Raw genomic sequence first — 17,465 nt, 5'->3', positions numbered from 1 at the left:
TTTTAATCACACAGTTAAACAATAGAATACCAAGGGAACTTTATTAAATATTTTGGATAGTTCTCTACATTTTCATATATATTGTATTCTGTGTTGTAATTGAAATCAAAGTGCATATTATTTTTATTACAAATATTTGCACTGTAAAACCAAAAATAGTATTTTTCAATTCATCTCATACAAGTATTGTAGTGAAATCTCTTTGTCATGAAAGTGCAATTTACTGATATAGATTTTTGTTGTTACATAACTGCACTCAAAAACAAAACAATGTAAAACTTCAGAGCCTGCAAGTCCACTCAGTCCTCCTTCTTGTTCAGCCAATCGCTAAGACAAACAAGTTTGTTTACATTTACAGGAGATAATGCTGCCCGCTTCTTATTTACAATGTCACCAGAAAGTGAGAACAGGCATTTGCATGGCACTTTTGTAGCTGGCATTGCAAAGTATTTACGTGCCAGATATGCTAAACATTCGTATGCACCTTCATGGTTCGGCCACCATTCCAGAGGACATGCTTCCATGCTGATGATGCTCCTTAAAAAAAATGTGTTAATTAAATCTGTGATTGAACCCCCTGGGGGAGAATTGTATGTCCCCCTGCTCTGTTTTACCCACATTCTGCCATATATTTCATGTTATAGCAGTCTTGGATGATGACCCAGCACATGTTGTTCATTTTAAGAACACTTTCACTGCAGATTTCAGAAAACACAAAGAAGGTACCATGTAAGATTTCTACAGTTAGCTACAGCACTCAACCCAAGGTTTACAAATCTGAAGTGCCTTCCAAAATCTGAGAGGGATGAGGTGTGAAGCATAGAATCATAGGACTGTAGGGGACCTTGAGAGGTCATCTAGTCCAGTCCCCAGCCTCATGGCAGGACTAAGTATTATCTAGAGCAGGGGCGGGCAAACTTTTTGGCCTGAGGGCCGCATCGGGCTTCAGAAATTGTATGGAGGGCCGGTTAGGGAAGGCTGTGCCCCTGCCCGCCCCCATCCACCTCCGCTTGCTTCTTGCCCCCTGACAGCCCCACCCCCCGGGACTCCTGCCCCATCCAACCCCCCCTGTTCCCTGACTTCTGCCCCATCCACACACACACACCCCGCTCCCTGTCCCCTGACTGCCCCCGGAACCCCTGCCCCCGACTGCCCCATCCAACCCCTCCTCCTTCCTGACTGCCCCCCTGGGACCCCTGCCCCCATTCAACCCCCCCCATTCCCCGCCTTCTGACCGCCCCGACCCCATCCACACCCCCACCCCCTGACAACCACCCCAAACTCCCCTGCCCTCTATCCACCCCACCGCCACTCCCTGGCCCCTTACCATGTGGCACAGAGCACCGGCGGCTGGCGGCGCTACAGCTGCACCACCCAGAGCGTTGCCCAGCCACCAGAGTGTTGCACTGGTGTAGTGTAGTAAACTGCTCTCCGTAACTGCAACCGGTAGCACATTCCTAAGCGGAGCAGTTTAATACACTACATCGGCAGCATGGCGCGCTGAGGCTGCAGGGGAGAGGGAAAAGTGGGGGAGGGGCCAGGGGCTAGCCTCCTGGGCCAGGAGCTCAGGGGCCGGGCAGGAGGGTCCTGCAGGCTGGTTGTGGCCTGTGGGCCATAGTTTGCCCACCTCTGACCTAGAGCATTCCCGACAGGTGTTTGTCTAACCTGCTCTTAAAAATCTCCAGTGATGGAGATTTCACAACCTCCCTAGGCAATTTATTCCAGTGCTTAACCACCCTGACAGTTAAGAAGTTTTTCCTAATGTCCAACCTAAACCGCCTTGCTGCAATTTAAGTCCATTGCTTCTTGTCCTATCCTCAGAGGTTAAGAACAAATTTTCTCCCTCCTCCTTGTAACAACCTTTTATGTACTTGAAAAGTGTTATCATGTCTCCCCTCAGTCTTCTCTTTTCCAGACTAAACAAACCCAATTTTTTCAATCTTCCCTTTTAGGTCATGTTTTTTAGAACTTTAATAATTTTTGTCCCTCTTCTCTGGATTTTCTCCAATTTGTCCACATCCTTCCTGAAATGTGACGCCCAGAACTGGACTCAATACTCCAGTTGAGGTCTAATCAGCACAGAGTAGAGTGGAAGAATTACTTGTGTCTTGCTTACAACACTCCTGCTAATATATCCCTGAATGATGTTCGCTTTTTTGGCACTAATGCTTTTTTGGCATTACACTGTTGACTCATATTTAGCTTGTGGTCCACTATGACCCCCAGATCCCTTTCCGCAGTACTCCTTCCTAGGCAGTCATTTCCCATTTTGTATGTGTGCAACTGATTGTTCCTTCTTAAATGGAGTACTTTGCATATGTCCTTATTGACTTTCATCCTATTTACTTCAGACCATTTCTCCAGTTTGTCCAGACCACTTTCAATTTTAATCCTAACTTCCAAAGCACTTGCAACCCCTCCCAGCATGCTTTCAGAAGTCTTAAAAGAGCAACACTGATGTGGAAATTACAGAACCTAAACCACCAAAAAAGAAAATCAACTTTCTGCTGGTGGCATCTGACTCAGATGATGAAAATGAAGATGCATCGGTCTGCACTGCTTTGGATTGTTATTGAGCAGAACCTGTCATCAGCATGGATCCATGTCCTCTGGAATGGTGGTTGAATCATGAAAGGACATATGAATCTTTAGCGCATCTGGCATGTAAATATCTTGCACCTTCGGCTACAACAGTGCCATGAAAACGCCTGTTCTCACTTTCAGGTGACATTGTCTCCTGCAAATGTAAATAAACTTGTTTGAGTGATTGGCTGAACAAGAAGTAGGACTGAGTGAACTTGCAGGCTCTAAAACTTTACATTGTTTTATATTTGAATGCAGTTATTTTGTATATAATTCTACATTTGTAAGTTCAGCTTTCATGATAAAGAGATTATACTACAGTATTTGCATTAGGTGAATTGAAAAATACTATTTCTTTTGTTATTTTACCATGCAAATATTTATAATTAAAAATAAATATAAAGTGAGCACTGTACACTTTGCATTGTGTGTTGTAATTGAAATCAATATATTTGAAAATGTAGAAAACATCCCAAAATATTTAAATAAATGATATTCTATTCCATTTAAATAAATGGTATTCAATAAGAATTCCACTGTTGTTTAACAGTGCGATTAATTGCATGATTAATCACGATTAATTTTTTTAATTGCTTGACATCCCTACTAAAAAGTTATTGCTTTAGCGTTACAACAATAATCAAAAGATAAATACATGCAAGGCAGAAAATGGTATTTTAATACGTTTTCCTTCATCACATTAATTTCTTACTTAGGGTGAAAGTCAGTGCTGTCTTGACAGCTCTGGGGTCCGACGACCTTTGTTGAGCCAGAGAGCAGGTTCAGCAGCAGAGCGAGTTTCCTGTGGTTAGTGCCTGATTCTCCTCTCACTTACACTGGTGTAAACTGAAGTCAGTGGGGTTACACGCTTGTGAAAGAGAGAGCAGGATGAAGTCCACTCTCTGCTCGTGTGCTCCGGATATGGAGGGATAGAATATGGAGAGAGAATACGTGCTCCCTGATACTGAGGGATGACAAGCTAATACATTCTCGAATCCCAGTGAGTTCCTGGCCTCTGCTGTTACTTGTAACAAATATGTCAACTGTGCTTTGGACACTTACCCACTAGCACTGGACCTGAGACAAACAACCAGTTTCACACAGGCCACCAAATGCTGGTGACTATCATCTATCAGCTTGGCTTATATTTGTACCAGTGTTCAATAAGCAAACATCAGTACCTCATTACTTGTCTTCTGAGCCCTCTAGTTCCTTTTCCCTTCCCAACTGATAATGATAAGGCAGCCAAGAATCTTCTTGTATGATCCTCCCTCACCCTCTCCAAATACATCTTCTAAGTGGAATCGAGGAAGAGGCAATGGAGTATATGTGAATTCTGGCAATGTCCTCAGACCATGCCCCTCTCCTTCATGTTAGTTTCTCCCACTTCCCCCTGGTGTAGGTCCAGTAGTAGAAGTTCAGGAAGAGAACAATGAGGCTGAGGATGTAGAGGAAGACTGCGATATTGAAGCCATCGGGGAATGGGCACTCTGTGAAGAGGTTATAGGAGGAGTGAATGGCGATGGCCACAAATTGGCACTGCCAGTGAGGGAAAAAAACAGAAGCAGGATTAGAGATGCTACATAGCAAAATAGTCAAATTACAACTGACTATTGGTCCTTCCAGTCCAGCATCCTTCACTAGCCACATCACAACAGACCATTGGTCCACTCAGTCCAGAACAAGCCTTCTTTTAGACTGGAGCAGGTCAGATATCCCATCTCCCACCATAGTGGAGGAAACCCTTTATTCACCAAGTCCAATATTCAGCTTCTACCATATTGAAGGATATCATGGGTCCATGAAGTACCTGATCCTGCCCACTGCCATGGGGGAGCAGGAAATTAGTTCATAAAGTTTAGTATCCTGCCCCATGCCATTCAAGAGCAGATCACTAGTCAGTCTTCTTTTGTGTCCCTTCTCTGTTACTGTCCAGTAACTGATGCTTTGGGATAGGTGTCTGAAGGTAAGGAGAATCCTTCCTTTCACCAGATGGTGTTCAGATTACACCTTTAAACATTTGGATTGAGAGCCCTTTACATTTTAGCTTAGCCAGTGTAACTGCAGCTATTACTCTTATTCATGTAAGCATCAATCCATTTTTTATCTTACTAAGCCATTTGCCTTAATATCTCGCAGCATGGAGTTCTATACATTGAATGTATGTTGTGTAAACACGTATTTCCTTTGCTCTGTTCTGTATTTTTAAATCTTTCATTCATGCAGTGCCTTCTTGTCCCTGTATTACAGCACATGGTAAAAAAGAGCTCTGTAACAAGCTTCTTTACACCCTTTATTATTTTAACTTTACAATATCTCCTCTTACTCTTCTTTAGTAACTAAATAATCCTAGTCTTCCTAATCTCTCTTTGTATGTGGAATTAACTCCCCGCTCCCCCAGGCACATGGCTGTAATCATTGCCCTTCTCTGGACTATTTCTATTTATGTCGTAGCCTTAAGCAACCAGAGAAACACATGGTTGAAATGTCAGGATTTGCCACATCCTCAGAGATGAGGAAAAGAGAAAGCCAAGAGAAAACAATTTAGGAGATAAGGCCTACCATTTTTGTGTTTTGTTTTTTAAACCTGGATGCATACAACCTAAATCCACACTAAGGAATCAAAATAAAAGGAGGTCTGATTTCCACAGTTACTGGACAACCACAGCTCCCACAAACTCCAGTGATCACTCAACACTTCCACACACAAAAATCAAACTACTTGTTAAGGACTTTGGGGGTGGGGAGGTGGGGTATGGAGACAGCCACCATACACAAGAAGTCAAGTCTTCCTGATGAGGAATCAGTGGTTGGAATGATCTTCCCCCAGAATCCCTAGCTGAAATGTACTATGCTGTGATGCAGAAAACTCTTTTATAAATTGGGGTGGGGAGGGTAAAGGACATGTAAAAGTCTTCTGTCTGTTTTCTTCCCCTTGTGGGGATAAAGCTTGTCTGGAAAAAGTCACTGTAAGTATTGAAATGTCTCTTGGCTTATTCCTGAGTACCACTCAACCCAGACTTCTCCCTGATCAATTGCAGTAGGACACCTAGGGAGATGGCCATTCCAGTAGGTTAGACCAGGGATGAGAGAGCCAGGGAGGGGACAGACAGAAAACTGGTGCCACTCTATCCCGGGGCTGGAGAGGGAGGAGGTGGATGTATGGAATTAATTACCAGCTGCAGGATGGTAAGGTAGCGTTTCCACCACAGGTAGCGCTGCATTTGTGGTCCCAGGCTGGCCAGCCCGTAATACAGGTACATGAAGATGTGCACGAAGGAGTTCAACATCCCAATGAAGAAGGCTGTGGGATAGAGAATACAGGAAAGCAGGAAGAACAAGGCACACAGAGTCTATCAGACTCATCCTCCTGTACTGACAGACACAGTCCCCTAGGTAACATGTCCAAAATATTGTTCCCTTGTGACCCATACATGTGTGACACCCTTCATTTACTAAACATCACCAAGAATGCCCTAGAAACATGACCCATCATCTTATACCATCTCACACCCTCCAAGGAGCACCCTACACCACCCTGCTCCCTCTGTGTGGGCCCGAGCCATAACTGGTTTCTAGAAGGAACAGACAGGAGGTCCAAAGACAGAGGAGGGAATGCTGGATTGGATAGTGCAGATCACTCAGATACCAAGGCCTTTTACAAAACTGCTTCCCATGCAAAAGCACCATGAATTCCTATGCCAAGCTTGGCTCTATAGTTCTAGCATTGTGCATTAGGGTGGATTAGTCAGAGGGGGCAGTCAGGCTAGACAGGGAGTGGGGAATAGTCAGGATATGAGCTGGAGAGTGAATGGGACAGTCTGGATCTGGGCACAGCAGTGAATGGGACAGGCCCTAGCTGAACAGAGAATGAGGGCAGTCCTGCTCTGGGAAGGAAAACAAGTAGGTGCAAACTTAGGCTTTGAACTTGGTGTTCTCATTTCTGTCTGGGCAGTGAATGGGGCAGTCTTGTCCTGGATGAGGCAGTGATTAGAACAGTCTAAAGGTGGACAGGACAGTCCAAAAAAGCATCCAACAGGTGTCAGTGGTGATACCCTCGTCTCTCACTACCAAAGTGGATAATGTATAGTGAGGTTTCTGTCCACTAACCAGTCAAGATGCAGGGTTCAGATTATCTCCAGAACAAGAGAGAGGGAGACAAAGTACGCCCAGTGAAGTGAAGCTTACCCTGTCCTCCAGGCACGTATTTGACACCAGCCCACCAGTTGAAGAGCATGGTGCCATGATGATACACATGCAGGAAAGTCACCTGCTCAGGCTTCTTGCACAGAATGAAGAAGACCTGAAAGAAGTCAGAAGAGAGAAAATCTTGAGTTCTTCTGTATGTGTAGACAGGGCCTGGGAGTACAAGGGGCTACGTGTAGCCAGCACTTGACCTGAAGCACCCCAACTCCATTCCGCTTGCATCTTGGTGACATATCATCCTTCCCTTTAGAAGCCAAGCTGAAGACTGGCAAATCCAACACACACACGGACCTTATGCTATTTGGAAGAGGAGAGGCCTTCCACAAAGCCTCAGCCATCTGTACCTTGGGATTCCACTGCAGACTCTCTCAGTGGTTACCCACACAGATGGGCCCAAGACACAACATCTGGATCCAGACCTGAACGTCCATGTAGTTTGGAGGTGTCTGGATCTGGGGTTTTGTTTGAGGTCCACGATGCAGAAGCACAAGTTACATATAGTCTACTAGCACCGGAGACAGATCTCCAGGGGAGGCATCACATTGAGCAGCCAGGCTCTGATGGTGTTCCCATAAGGAAAGAGGGCGATATCAACCAATCATATGCTGCTTTGTCACTACCAGGAAGAACTGCTTTCTGGGCAGTGGTGACTGGGATGATTTGTTTGGTGTTTGTCCTGCTCTGAGCAGAGGGTTGGACTAGATGACTTCCTGAGGTCTCTTCCAACCCGGATCTTCTATGATTCTATGACTGGAGGAACAGCCCATATCTGCTACTCAGAATGCAGAGGGGTAGGCCAGCCCATTAGCCATGCAACTTTCACTCCAGTTGATCCAGTTCATAGGCAGTCCCTACACTAATAAAGTCTGGGCATAGAGGGTGTCAAAGTATTCCCCAGCCAGGATCAGTTCTAGGGGTTCTAGGCAATCCAGCAAACACCCTGCCCTTGCTGACCAGTTCCCCCATAGGGTCCAGTCTGCCATTTGAGGTGCAAGGGAAGGTCTGGTATATTACTATGGAACAGTTGGCTTCCATGATGGAAATTCAAGGTGAAACTCACCCGGGGCACAAACCCTTATCCCAGGATCAATGGCCTGGAATAATCTCATCTTGTCAATGCACACATGCAGCAGTGGAGAGTCTGGGGCACCTACATAGTCCTAGGCTGTTTACTCTTCAGCTTAATATCATACTTTAGTCAGAGGGACAATGACTAGCCTCGGTCTCCTGCAAAACGGGCAGACGCTATAATAGATTTGACTAATTGGTGAAATTAACCCTGCACCCACATTGGGGGAGTGGACTCTCCCAGCGTGTGGGTGTGTAACCTCACCAGTCCCTCCCCCACCCACCCACCGCTCAGGTTCAGATTTCTCCTTTTGGCCCTGCATAAACCCCTGATAGTTTGAGTTACCTAAACATCAGAAAGTGTGTTTGTGTAAAGGGGGCTGATCCTAGATTTAAAGGGAACGTCCACTCAGAGAATATGATGTCAGGTATGCAGTCATTGGGACAGAAAAGGCACAGCCAATGCTTGTAAGGAAACTTACTGGGCTGATGCCAGTGGCAAGGCTAGAGGCTTGAAGGCAAGTGGTTTCCATATGACACTACCCTGAAGCTGTGTCCTCATCCCATGACAGTGTCAGGATTATTCCCTGAAGCGTGCAGACAGCGTGTGTGTGTGAGAGAGAAAGTGAGTGTGTACTGAAAGGCATCAGCCACATACAGAATAAATACAGCGTATTGGCCTTGGCACTATGTCTTTGTCCCATGAGGGGGCTCAGAGCCAACGGTTTATTACAGAGCCTCAGCCCCGTTATTTTGGCCAGGCCCACCTTACCGTATCAAGCAGCTCGATGACTTTGGAGAAGAAGAACCACCAACACACTCTCGCCATCTGCTGGAAAAGACAAGGAAATGCCATCTGATACCGAGACAAAAATCCTTGTTCAACACATATCTGTCTGCCTTAGGGAACATCTACACTTAAACCGTTATAGCAGCACAGCTACAGCCTCGCAGCTGCACCGTTGCAGTGCTTCAGTGTAAACACGCACTACAATGACGGCAGGGGTTCTCCCATTGCTATAGGTAATCCACCTCCCCGAGCGATGGATCAAGGCATTTGGAATAATTCTTCCAAGCACTGGGGGTTAGGCCAGCATAGCTATGTCTCTGGGGAGGGTGGATTTTTCACACCCCTGAGAGACATAGCTATGCTGATGTATGTTTTCAGTACATTGTCCCCTGAGGGTCTTATACGGCTGACTTTCTTCATTGTATTTGACTGTCTTCTACATAAAATCTATAGGCATAATGAAGTTCCGAGTGGACTTTATGGATCTCCCTTTTCACAGGTAAAAATTCAGCCTGCATTATTTATTTTGGTTGGTTGGTTAGTTGATTTGCTTGTTTATTTTTGGTGGGGCAAGGGCAGAGTATCATTTCATTGATTGCCAAGTATTTTCAGCCTCATGGCAAAGCAGTGGACTCATCAGCATGGGAGGCGGGCCCAAGCCACAAATCCAGATCCACACCTATACTCATTCAAAGCCTGGCTGTATTTGCAGACAAATAGGAACATGGCAAAACTACAGAATTATCAAAAAAAATCATGGATTTTGTAATGAAAATTACTGAATCCATAAGCTTTTATGAACCTCAGGTAGAAAATACAGACTTATCCATGTGCCATGAGTTAGAGAGATTCCTTGAGTGGTGAAGCAAATCTTTTAGTGAAATGGATTTGAAAGTAGAGGAATAGGAGCAAAAGCCTTCTTAGGACATGCAAAGGTAGCCAGAGTGCAGTTTGGCACCATTCTTCCAGCAAAGCAACCCATCTATCTCTGAAGAATGAGAGGGACCAAAGACTAGTTCTGTATGAAACTGTACCCTCATTCCCAACTTGCTTTGGGTGTAATCCACTGGCTGACACAGGTAACTGTAGTTGGCCAAGACTGAAGTTACGAGGAACTGAAAGAAAAGAAAAAAAAAACTAATAGGAGAAACCCATTTTCTGTCCTGCATCTATCCCATCTTTCATATTCCCTTGGTCTCAAGGAGATTTACATTGTAATGCTAGGTAACCAGTCCCAATCCAGCACAGGCTGCTAGTGATTCAAATTCATCACTACAGCTACAAATATTTGCAGATTTTTTTTCTATCTGTCAGAATCTGAAAGTGAATTTCTATATGATCATGTTTGTTACCCATTGCCTCAGATATTTGAGTGCTTGAACTTTTCTAGAATGAAGAGTGAATTATAAGCTTGAGAATTCTCTGAAAGCAAATTTTGAATTGCGTATTGGATTGTAAACCTCATCGTTCCTTTTGTGTTGGTAAGTTGCATTCGTCATCTAATTAGGGAGCTGAAACCATACCACGTGGCCCTTTTAACTGACTGGTCAAAGATGAGAAGCGAATATTCACTTTTACCTGGTTGTGAGCAATCTTTAGGACTCGAACTGTTTGCTAAATACATTTGCAATTCTTTCTGAATAAGTGTGAGAATTTCATGATCCTTCTGAAAACAGTAAATAAAAAGCCAAGTTCATTAGTTAGATCATTCATTTCAAATGTACTCAGCTCTAGTCATTTGATGGGTATTCAGTGAAGCACATGAAAAGAGTTGGTAGATCTCAGTTCGGTTCCTAAGGGAAAGTTGCCCATCCACAAACCCCAACAACAATAAAAATAAACATCCCTTCCACTACCAGTGGCATTAATTTGCACCCTTGTTGGAGGTCTCAGCAAACATAATTGCAAGAGTTTGGAACATAAAATTCCTCTCACACCCTCACAGATAGACCTGGTCAGGCTGAGGCACAATGTATGGGACAAATGTCCATCATGTGTTCTGTAGCTGCTACATAACGGATATTATATTCCAGGTTTGTCATTAAGAGACCTTTCACCAGCATTAATTCTCTGAAACTCGAAGGGATGGTGTATTAAGGAAGGTTGAAACATGGGAGAAATTGTGTTTGCCATACAGGGTATGTCTATACTACAACTAAAAACCCATGGCTGGCCCAGGAGTGCGAGGGCTCAGGCTAAGGAGCTGTTTAACTGTGGTGTAGACATTCAGGATCAGGCTGCAGCCTGGGCTCTAGGACCCTGAGAGATGGGAGGGTCCCAGACCTCAGGCGGCAGCCCGAACCGGAATATGTACACTGCAATTAAACAGCCCCTTAGCCTGAGCCCCTTAGCCCAAGTCAGTGGGCACAGGCTAGCTATGGGTTTTTAGCTGCAGTATAGACATGCCCCACGTTGCAACCTAACGCGGGTGTCTAATTGCAGTGTGGAAATACCCATAGAGCAGTGGTTCTCAAAGATATTTGATCGCGCCCCCTTCTTTGTGTCTGTAGTAGTTTATGCCCCACCCCCACCCCCCTCCGGGCACCTGTCCAGCAGCTGCCACTCGTCGGCCACCCAGCTCTGAAGGCAGCACTGCCACCAGCAGCAGCACAGAAGTAAGGGTGGCAATGCCAGACCACCCTTACCTCTGCGCTGCTGCTGGCAGCAGTGCTGCCTTCAGAGCTGGGCACCCAGCCAGCGCTGCTGCTCTCCAGCCACTCAGCTCTGAATGTGCGCAGTAAGTTTTTTCCCCTAAAGCTTCTCACCCCCCCCCCCGGCCCTCCAGAATACATTCCATGCCCCCTCAGTTTGAGAGCCTCTGCCATAGAGGATTCACCACAATACATATTTTACAGAGTAGAATGTGCCCTCTAGTGGCAGAATGAAAACATATCCTCGTCACCTGTTCATCAGAAAGAAAAGGAGGACTTGTGGCACCTTAGAGACTAACCAATTTATTTGAGCATAAGCTTTCGTGAGCTACAGCTCATTAGCTCACGAAAGCTTATGCTCAAATAAATTGGTTAGTCTCTAAGGTGCCACAAGTCCTCCTTTTCTTTTTGAGAATACAGACTAACACGGCTGTTACTCTGAAACCTGTTCATCAGAGAAGGAGTTTAAAGGGCTCCTGCTTCAAATCCCCCCCCCAAATGTTTATCCAAATGGAGCTGATCCATTATCCTTACCTCATAGAACATATAGATTGACAGAGCCACCAAGGTCAGATTATAGGCAGTCAGCAGACCCTTTAGCCTCAGTGGCTCCCACTTCCGCATGAGGCGTGGTCCCACTGCCACAAATACGAGGTAGAGGGTGAAGAGCAGTGTGACTGGAAGAGGAGAGTAAACCAGGAGCCAGGGGTCTGTCCTTGGGTCTGCAAGGCAAAACACATTGCACAAAAGCAAAGAAAAGTGTGGCTTGTGGACCTTGAGAGGAAAATAGACTTTATATCTAAATAAACTGCTCCTGTCTTGGATTTTAATTTCTCCCCTCCATCCCTGGGGTCTGCCATATTTTTTCTGTCTCCCAGATAACCCGCACACTATTTTTGTTCCTCTTACACCCCATCTCATAGCACAGTGTTTTGGCGGAAGAAGGTTGAAAACTTCTCTGTTAGTGCTGCCATGAGGAGGTAGCTCAGCACGATTACAGCCCTGCCATCCCCCAAAAGTACTGCCTTAAACCTAACATGTAGCACTCTATGGTACACCAGCCATAGACCCCACACCCAGGTCCACAAAGACATCTCAGTCCTCATTCACTGATTCTCCTATTCTTCCAGACCTGGCCGTCCACATAGCTTTGCCAATGTGCCTCAGCATCCCCTTATCTTTCCCATCCTTGAGTTCCACATGCAGCCTCTACCAATGGCCCCCAATCCTGCCCTGCTGCCCCCTGCTTTTCCAGCCTTGGACTCCCCATACAGCACTGCCAATGCCCCTCAGTCCTGCCCTGCAGCCCCCCTGCTATTCTAATCCTGGGCTCCCCACACATATAGCTCTGCCAATGAATGTCAGCCCTCACCCATTATCCCGGTGCTGAAGATCCACACAACACAGCCAGTTTGTTTCATCACCTCCTTTCTTTTCCATTCACCCATTCCTTACACAGCACTGGCAATGCTCCGTAGTACTGAGCTTCTCAGCTCCCTGTCCTTCAGATCTCCTGTCTACACAGACATCCACTTGTTATGTCCCTGTTACTCCTGCCATGGACTCTGATGCCAGAACTCTTCTAATATTCTACTTCTGGGTTCCACAGTCTGCCAGTGCTCCTAAATCTCCACTCAGAAGCCCTTCTGCTATTCCAGTCCTGGGACCCACACAGCTCTGGCAACATGCCTCTCAACTTGCCTGTAGAATTCCCTCTTTTTTAGTCCCGGGCCCCCTCTCTGCCACTCAATGCTCCTGAAGCCAGATTTCAACCTTCTCTTGTTATCCCAATCCTGGGCCAGCACACAGAGCTGCCAATACACCTTAATTCTGATCTGCAGCATATTCCACTCCTGACAGGCCATGCTACTCTGCAGCACCTCCCGTTATTCCAGTCCTGGGTCTCTCCTAATTACACCCTGATGACTCTGCAAACATTGTTCACTGGTTTGTCTCAACATTTCACTTGCTACCCGAGGTAGGATTGTACCTGGGTCTTCAGCAGTCAAAACCTGAACTCTAACCACCTGGTCTATCAAGCCTGGCCATGACATACCAATGCACGTTTTAAGATGACACTTTCCATGGTATTTCAGAATTTACAAGCAGCAAGGTGCACTTCTTGCTGGACAGACTTTCAGAGCCCCGCGCTGAACCCATAAAGGGCTGCCTTCTTTAACCTTAATCCAGTGTCAAGAAAAAAGTTACATTAACTGTAGTTTGTACCCCAAATGCATTCAGAAACCGAAAACAATTCTTTAAAGTTTTAGGTGAAAAGACTTTATCTAAACAGCAAATTGAAAAAAAGGAGTTGCAGTCACTGTGAACCAATATGCACTAGTCACTCATCCCTGGAATACCTTCTACTTAGGGTGACTGTATGTAGTAACCATTGTTGATACAATGCATTTTCAGTTAGCATATGCAATGCCTAGAACAGCATAGCTGGATAGCCACTAGTTCATGAGGTGTCACAACATACATCCTCGTGGGGTATAACATTACCCCACATATGCATCATCAATTCAAACATGCAAGTTACATTTATGCAAAAAAACATAGCCTGTTAAGTGTGGAGACAGTTACCAGTATTACAATACTAGACAGATATTGTCACTGGAAGCAAACATGTATACACAGAACTTCTAAAAATACAGTATAACAGTGCAGCATGTTTGGGGTACACTTGTACCCCACACACTTTTTGATGCAGAAAAAGTGTTTTTATGCTAAATTAAAATTTTCATTGAATTGTGTACGTGTGCTTAGGTGACAATGTCTAAAACAGTATAATTGGAGGACCACTACTTCATGAATTATCAGAACATGTATGCTCGTGGGGCACAACATTACTCTACAAATGTGGATGAGGATTAAAGGGTTTTCCTTTGCGAGAATGAAGATGCTTAAATCCCTACCCTCACCCCACAAGCTGGTGTTTCCCTGGGCTATAGCTCAGGGCTCTAAAGAAGCTCAAGATCTTGGTAGGGAAAAGTGAGATTTTGCCGTGTGTCCAGGGAAAGAAAGTGAGCTCAAGTGGGGGACAATTCTTATTAATGGTTTGTACTTTCCATAGTGCCACCTAATGATATCCTTGGGCAATTCCCATGCAAGGCAGCTTCTCCACCTACCTCCATTTTCAAGGGCCCATTTGTAGAACTCTTGAATTTTCTGCCAAGTTGAAGCCATCCTGGATCCCTGAACGGAAAGCAAAATAAGATTTAACTTGTCTGTGATCACCTAACCCCATTTATGCCACCCCAGGCTCCAAGTCCTGCAGTGTGCAGAGCCTTCTGGTTACTCATAGACACAGGTTTAGGACTCAAGCTGGTCAAAAAAAATTGTCTGGGGGAAAAGAGAATTAGCAATTTAAAAAAATTACAATTTAAAATTGTGTTGAAATTTCAACAAATTTTCATAGAATTATGGAAGGAAGAATTACGCTGGAAAGGACCTAGAGAGGCCATCTACTGCAGCCTCCTGCACCTGAGGCAGGACCAGATATACCTGGACCATCCCTGATAGGAGTTTGTCTAACATATTCTTTAAAACTTCCTGCAATGGCTGATAGGACAAGGAGATCCAGGACTTCTGCTCTGCTCCAGGCAGGAGTGTGTCTAGGTATAGTTCTCTGTCTGTGCTGAGCAGGCATAGTTGGATGCTTGAAATGTGGGCTAATGGGTATGCTTGCCAAGGTGTTCAACTGGGGAAAAGGTATTTAAAAAAACCAGCATTTTTCTTTTAAAGGGGAAGGAGGGGATTCTGGCATCTGTGACCCCTGGACAGTGGAGTTCAGAATAGAGAATGGAGTGGCGACTATTGTGGGGACAGGGGCATTGTGGAACAGCTGCTGGAGGACTGTTAGAATTGACACAGGTAATTCAGTGTCTACACTAGCACTACATTGGATGGAAGAAGGTAGACTTTGGCTTTGCGTTATTGGGGGTGTTGTTATTGCATTGATATAACTGGGTGCCTGCATCACAACTTCCCTTGGAAGCAAGTAGGCACAGGATCTTCTGCCAGCTCTCTAGCCAACCAGTGGTGTGGTGAGGGTGGAGAGACTAGCTTCTCCTTTCTGCTTATCCCCAGCTGACCAGGGCTCCAGGGTCAGAGCCAGCCTTCCCAGCACTGCTATTTATCTGTGGAGGTGGGTTCCACAGCGACAACAGCTGCGGCTCTATCTGCATACAGGTGCTTTATACTGGTATAAGTGTATCTACACTAGGGGTTGTACAGGTGCAACTATTTCGGGGGGGGGGGGGAGGAAAGACACCTCTAACTGACATAGTGTACTAGTACAAAAACGAGGACTAGACCAGGCTTGACACTATGGGCCAAATACTGTTCTCATTTACATCATTGCAAATCTGGAGGAAAACCATTACAGTTAAAGGTCTCATTACAGATTTACATTGGTGAAACAGAGCCAAATTTGGCTCTCACTACTTAGGTGTTTATAGCGCTCCTAACACCTGAGAACCTAGATGCAATCTGACAGGCACCCAATCATACTCTAAAACGTACATAGCAATCACCCTCGAAGACACACCCAAGACTCTTTCTCTCTCCCACACATGTAGCAATCAAACACGCACCTCCACTTTCATTTTGTCATTCTCACACACACACCCGGGCATTGATACCCTCTGACACGATCACTTATATACACACTGTGACACAAAAGGTACACGCTCACATCACCTGGACAGAAATCTCCAGCAGAGATCTGTCAAGGGATTAACAGCTGACTCTGAGTCAAACCAAGGAGGATTTCTTTGTGGTTATTTATATATATATATACACACACACACACTTTACATTTAGCCCAGCCTGCTCCACTCCAGCTCCTTTTCTTCCACAACAGTGAGCTGAACCCCCAAGTGAAAGAGAACCCCATTACACAGAGCAGACTTACCTTTCCAGGGGAGATACTGTAACTTCTCTCTTTTTCCAGGAATACCGTCAGGGTGCAGAAACCTTTCTAGTCCCGCCTGACACACCCCAGAGACAGCAGAACAAAGAGCTGCCAGAGTCTGTGCCATTGAGCAGGCACCGTGTCATATTTCCCTCTCCTCACCTGAAGAAGGTGTCTCATCCGCTGGGTTCCCACACAGATGCTCTGAATTCTGGCTCCTTGACAAGATTCAGGGTGTAATGTTCACCACCAGTGACTGTGAGCTGCAAGCACCACCATTGCTGAAGGCCGTCTCTGACTTTGCCTGATCTGGAGTTACATCACATTCCCCTCCCCCACCCTGTTTCACTGCTCCTCACGTGCTTTGTCAGATTAAGGGACTGGAAAGGCTGAGAAAACAAAGGTTGAACTGGGCTGAGCTTCCATAGGAATGAACCTCTGACCTTCGGCCTCGTGCCTGGGAATGATGCCAAGTCTTCATGTTCAGAACCATGAAAGCCTTCTGTTTTCTGCCTCAGGGGCATGCTGTGGCAGCTTTTCAAACCCTGAGAGATGGGGAAGGGTGGGGCGACTTGATTGGGCAAAACTGGAAAAAGTACTGTTGGCAGCACTCTTACAGAGCGCTCCCTCCCACCCCCACCCCGCTGGAAGATTTGTTAAATTGAATTTTCCATCTCCAAAAGTAACACGTCCAAATCAGATGATGACAGGGGAGAAAGTGCTGAGAGCACCCAGCAAATAAACCCTCACTGGGATGTGGGATGGGGACACAGAGCATCTCCTTCATTATTTCCAGCCTCCATCCTTGGGGGGAAGCATCATGGACCATCTTTAAATGAGACAGGGAGAACTCCCTGCACAATCACCAACTTTCATTCTTCTGGTGTTTTAAGGTGGGTTCAATGCTACCACCAATGAGCACTGGCTGGAAATTCCCCCTCTGTGATCTCCAGCTTCCATTCCTGAGAGCAGGATTAACTCTTTGGAATCTATGATTTTCCCAGTGAATGTGTAATATCATGAGATTCATAGCTTCCAAGGCCAGAAGGGGACATTGTGAATAATTCCTAGAGCAGATCTTTTAGAAAAACTTCCCATCTTGATTTAAAAACTGGCAGTCATGGAGAATTCACCCGATACTTGATCAGTTATTCCAATGGTTAATTAATCTCACAGTGAAAAAAATTACACCTTATTTCCAGTCTGAATTTATTTAGCTTCAGCTGCCAGCCATTGGGTCATGTTATAC

At 45.4% G+C, this 17,465-nt stretch overlaps 1 protein-coding gene across 1 annotated transcript; it reads right to left on the bottom strand.

The window, feature by feature from the left end:
• Positions 1–3,281: 3,281 nt before the first annotated feature.
• LOC141985054 (very long chain fatty acid elongase 4-like) lies at positions 3,282–16,522 on the bottom strand. Its single transcript, XM_074948777.1, has 8 exons — positions 16,379–16,522; positions 14,430–14,496; positions 11,833–12,020; positions 9,682–9,762; positions 8,630–8,689; positions 6,772–6,886; positions 5,760–5,887; positions 3,282–4,122 (listed from the first exon to the last, which is right to left on the bottom strand). The coding sequence occupies exons 1-8, from the start codon at positions 16,394–16,396 to the stop codon at positions 3,952–3,954; spliced, it is 828 nt and encodes a 275-aa protein (XP_074804878.1). The 5' UTR covers positions 16,397–16,522; the 3' UTR covers positions 3,282–3,951.
• Between the last annotated feature and the right edge of the window lie 943 nt (positions 16,523–17,465).

The sequence above is a fragment of the Natator depressus genome, chromosome 1, assembly GCF_965152275.1.
Source record: "Natator depressus isolate rNatDep1 chromosome 1, rNatDep2.hap1, whole genome shotgun sequence".
Classification (NCBI taxonomy): domain Eukaryota; kingdom Metazoa; phylum Chordata; order Testudines; family Cheloniidae; genus Natator; species Natator depressus.
The sequence above is the reverse complement of the archived record's forward strand: the minus strand, read 5'-3'. Positions and strand labels throughout refer to the sequence as shown.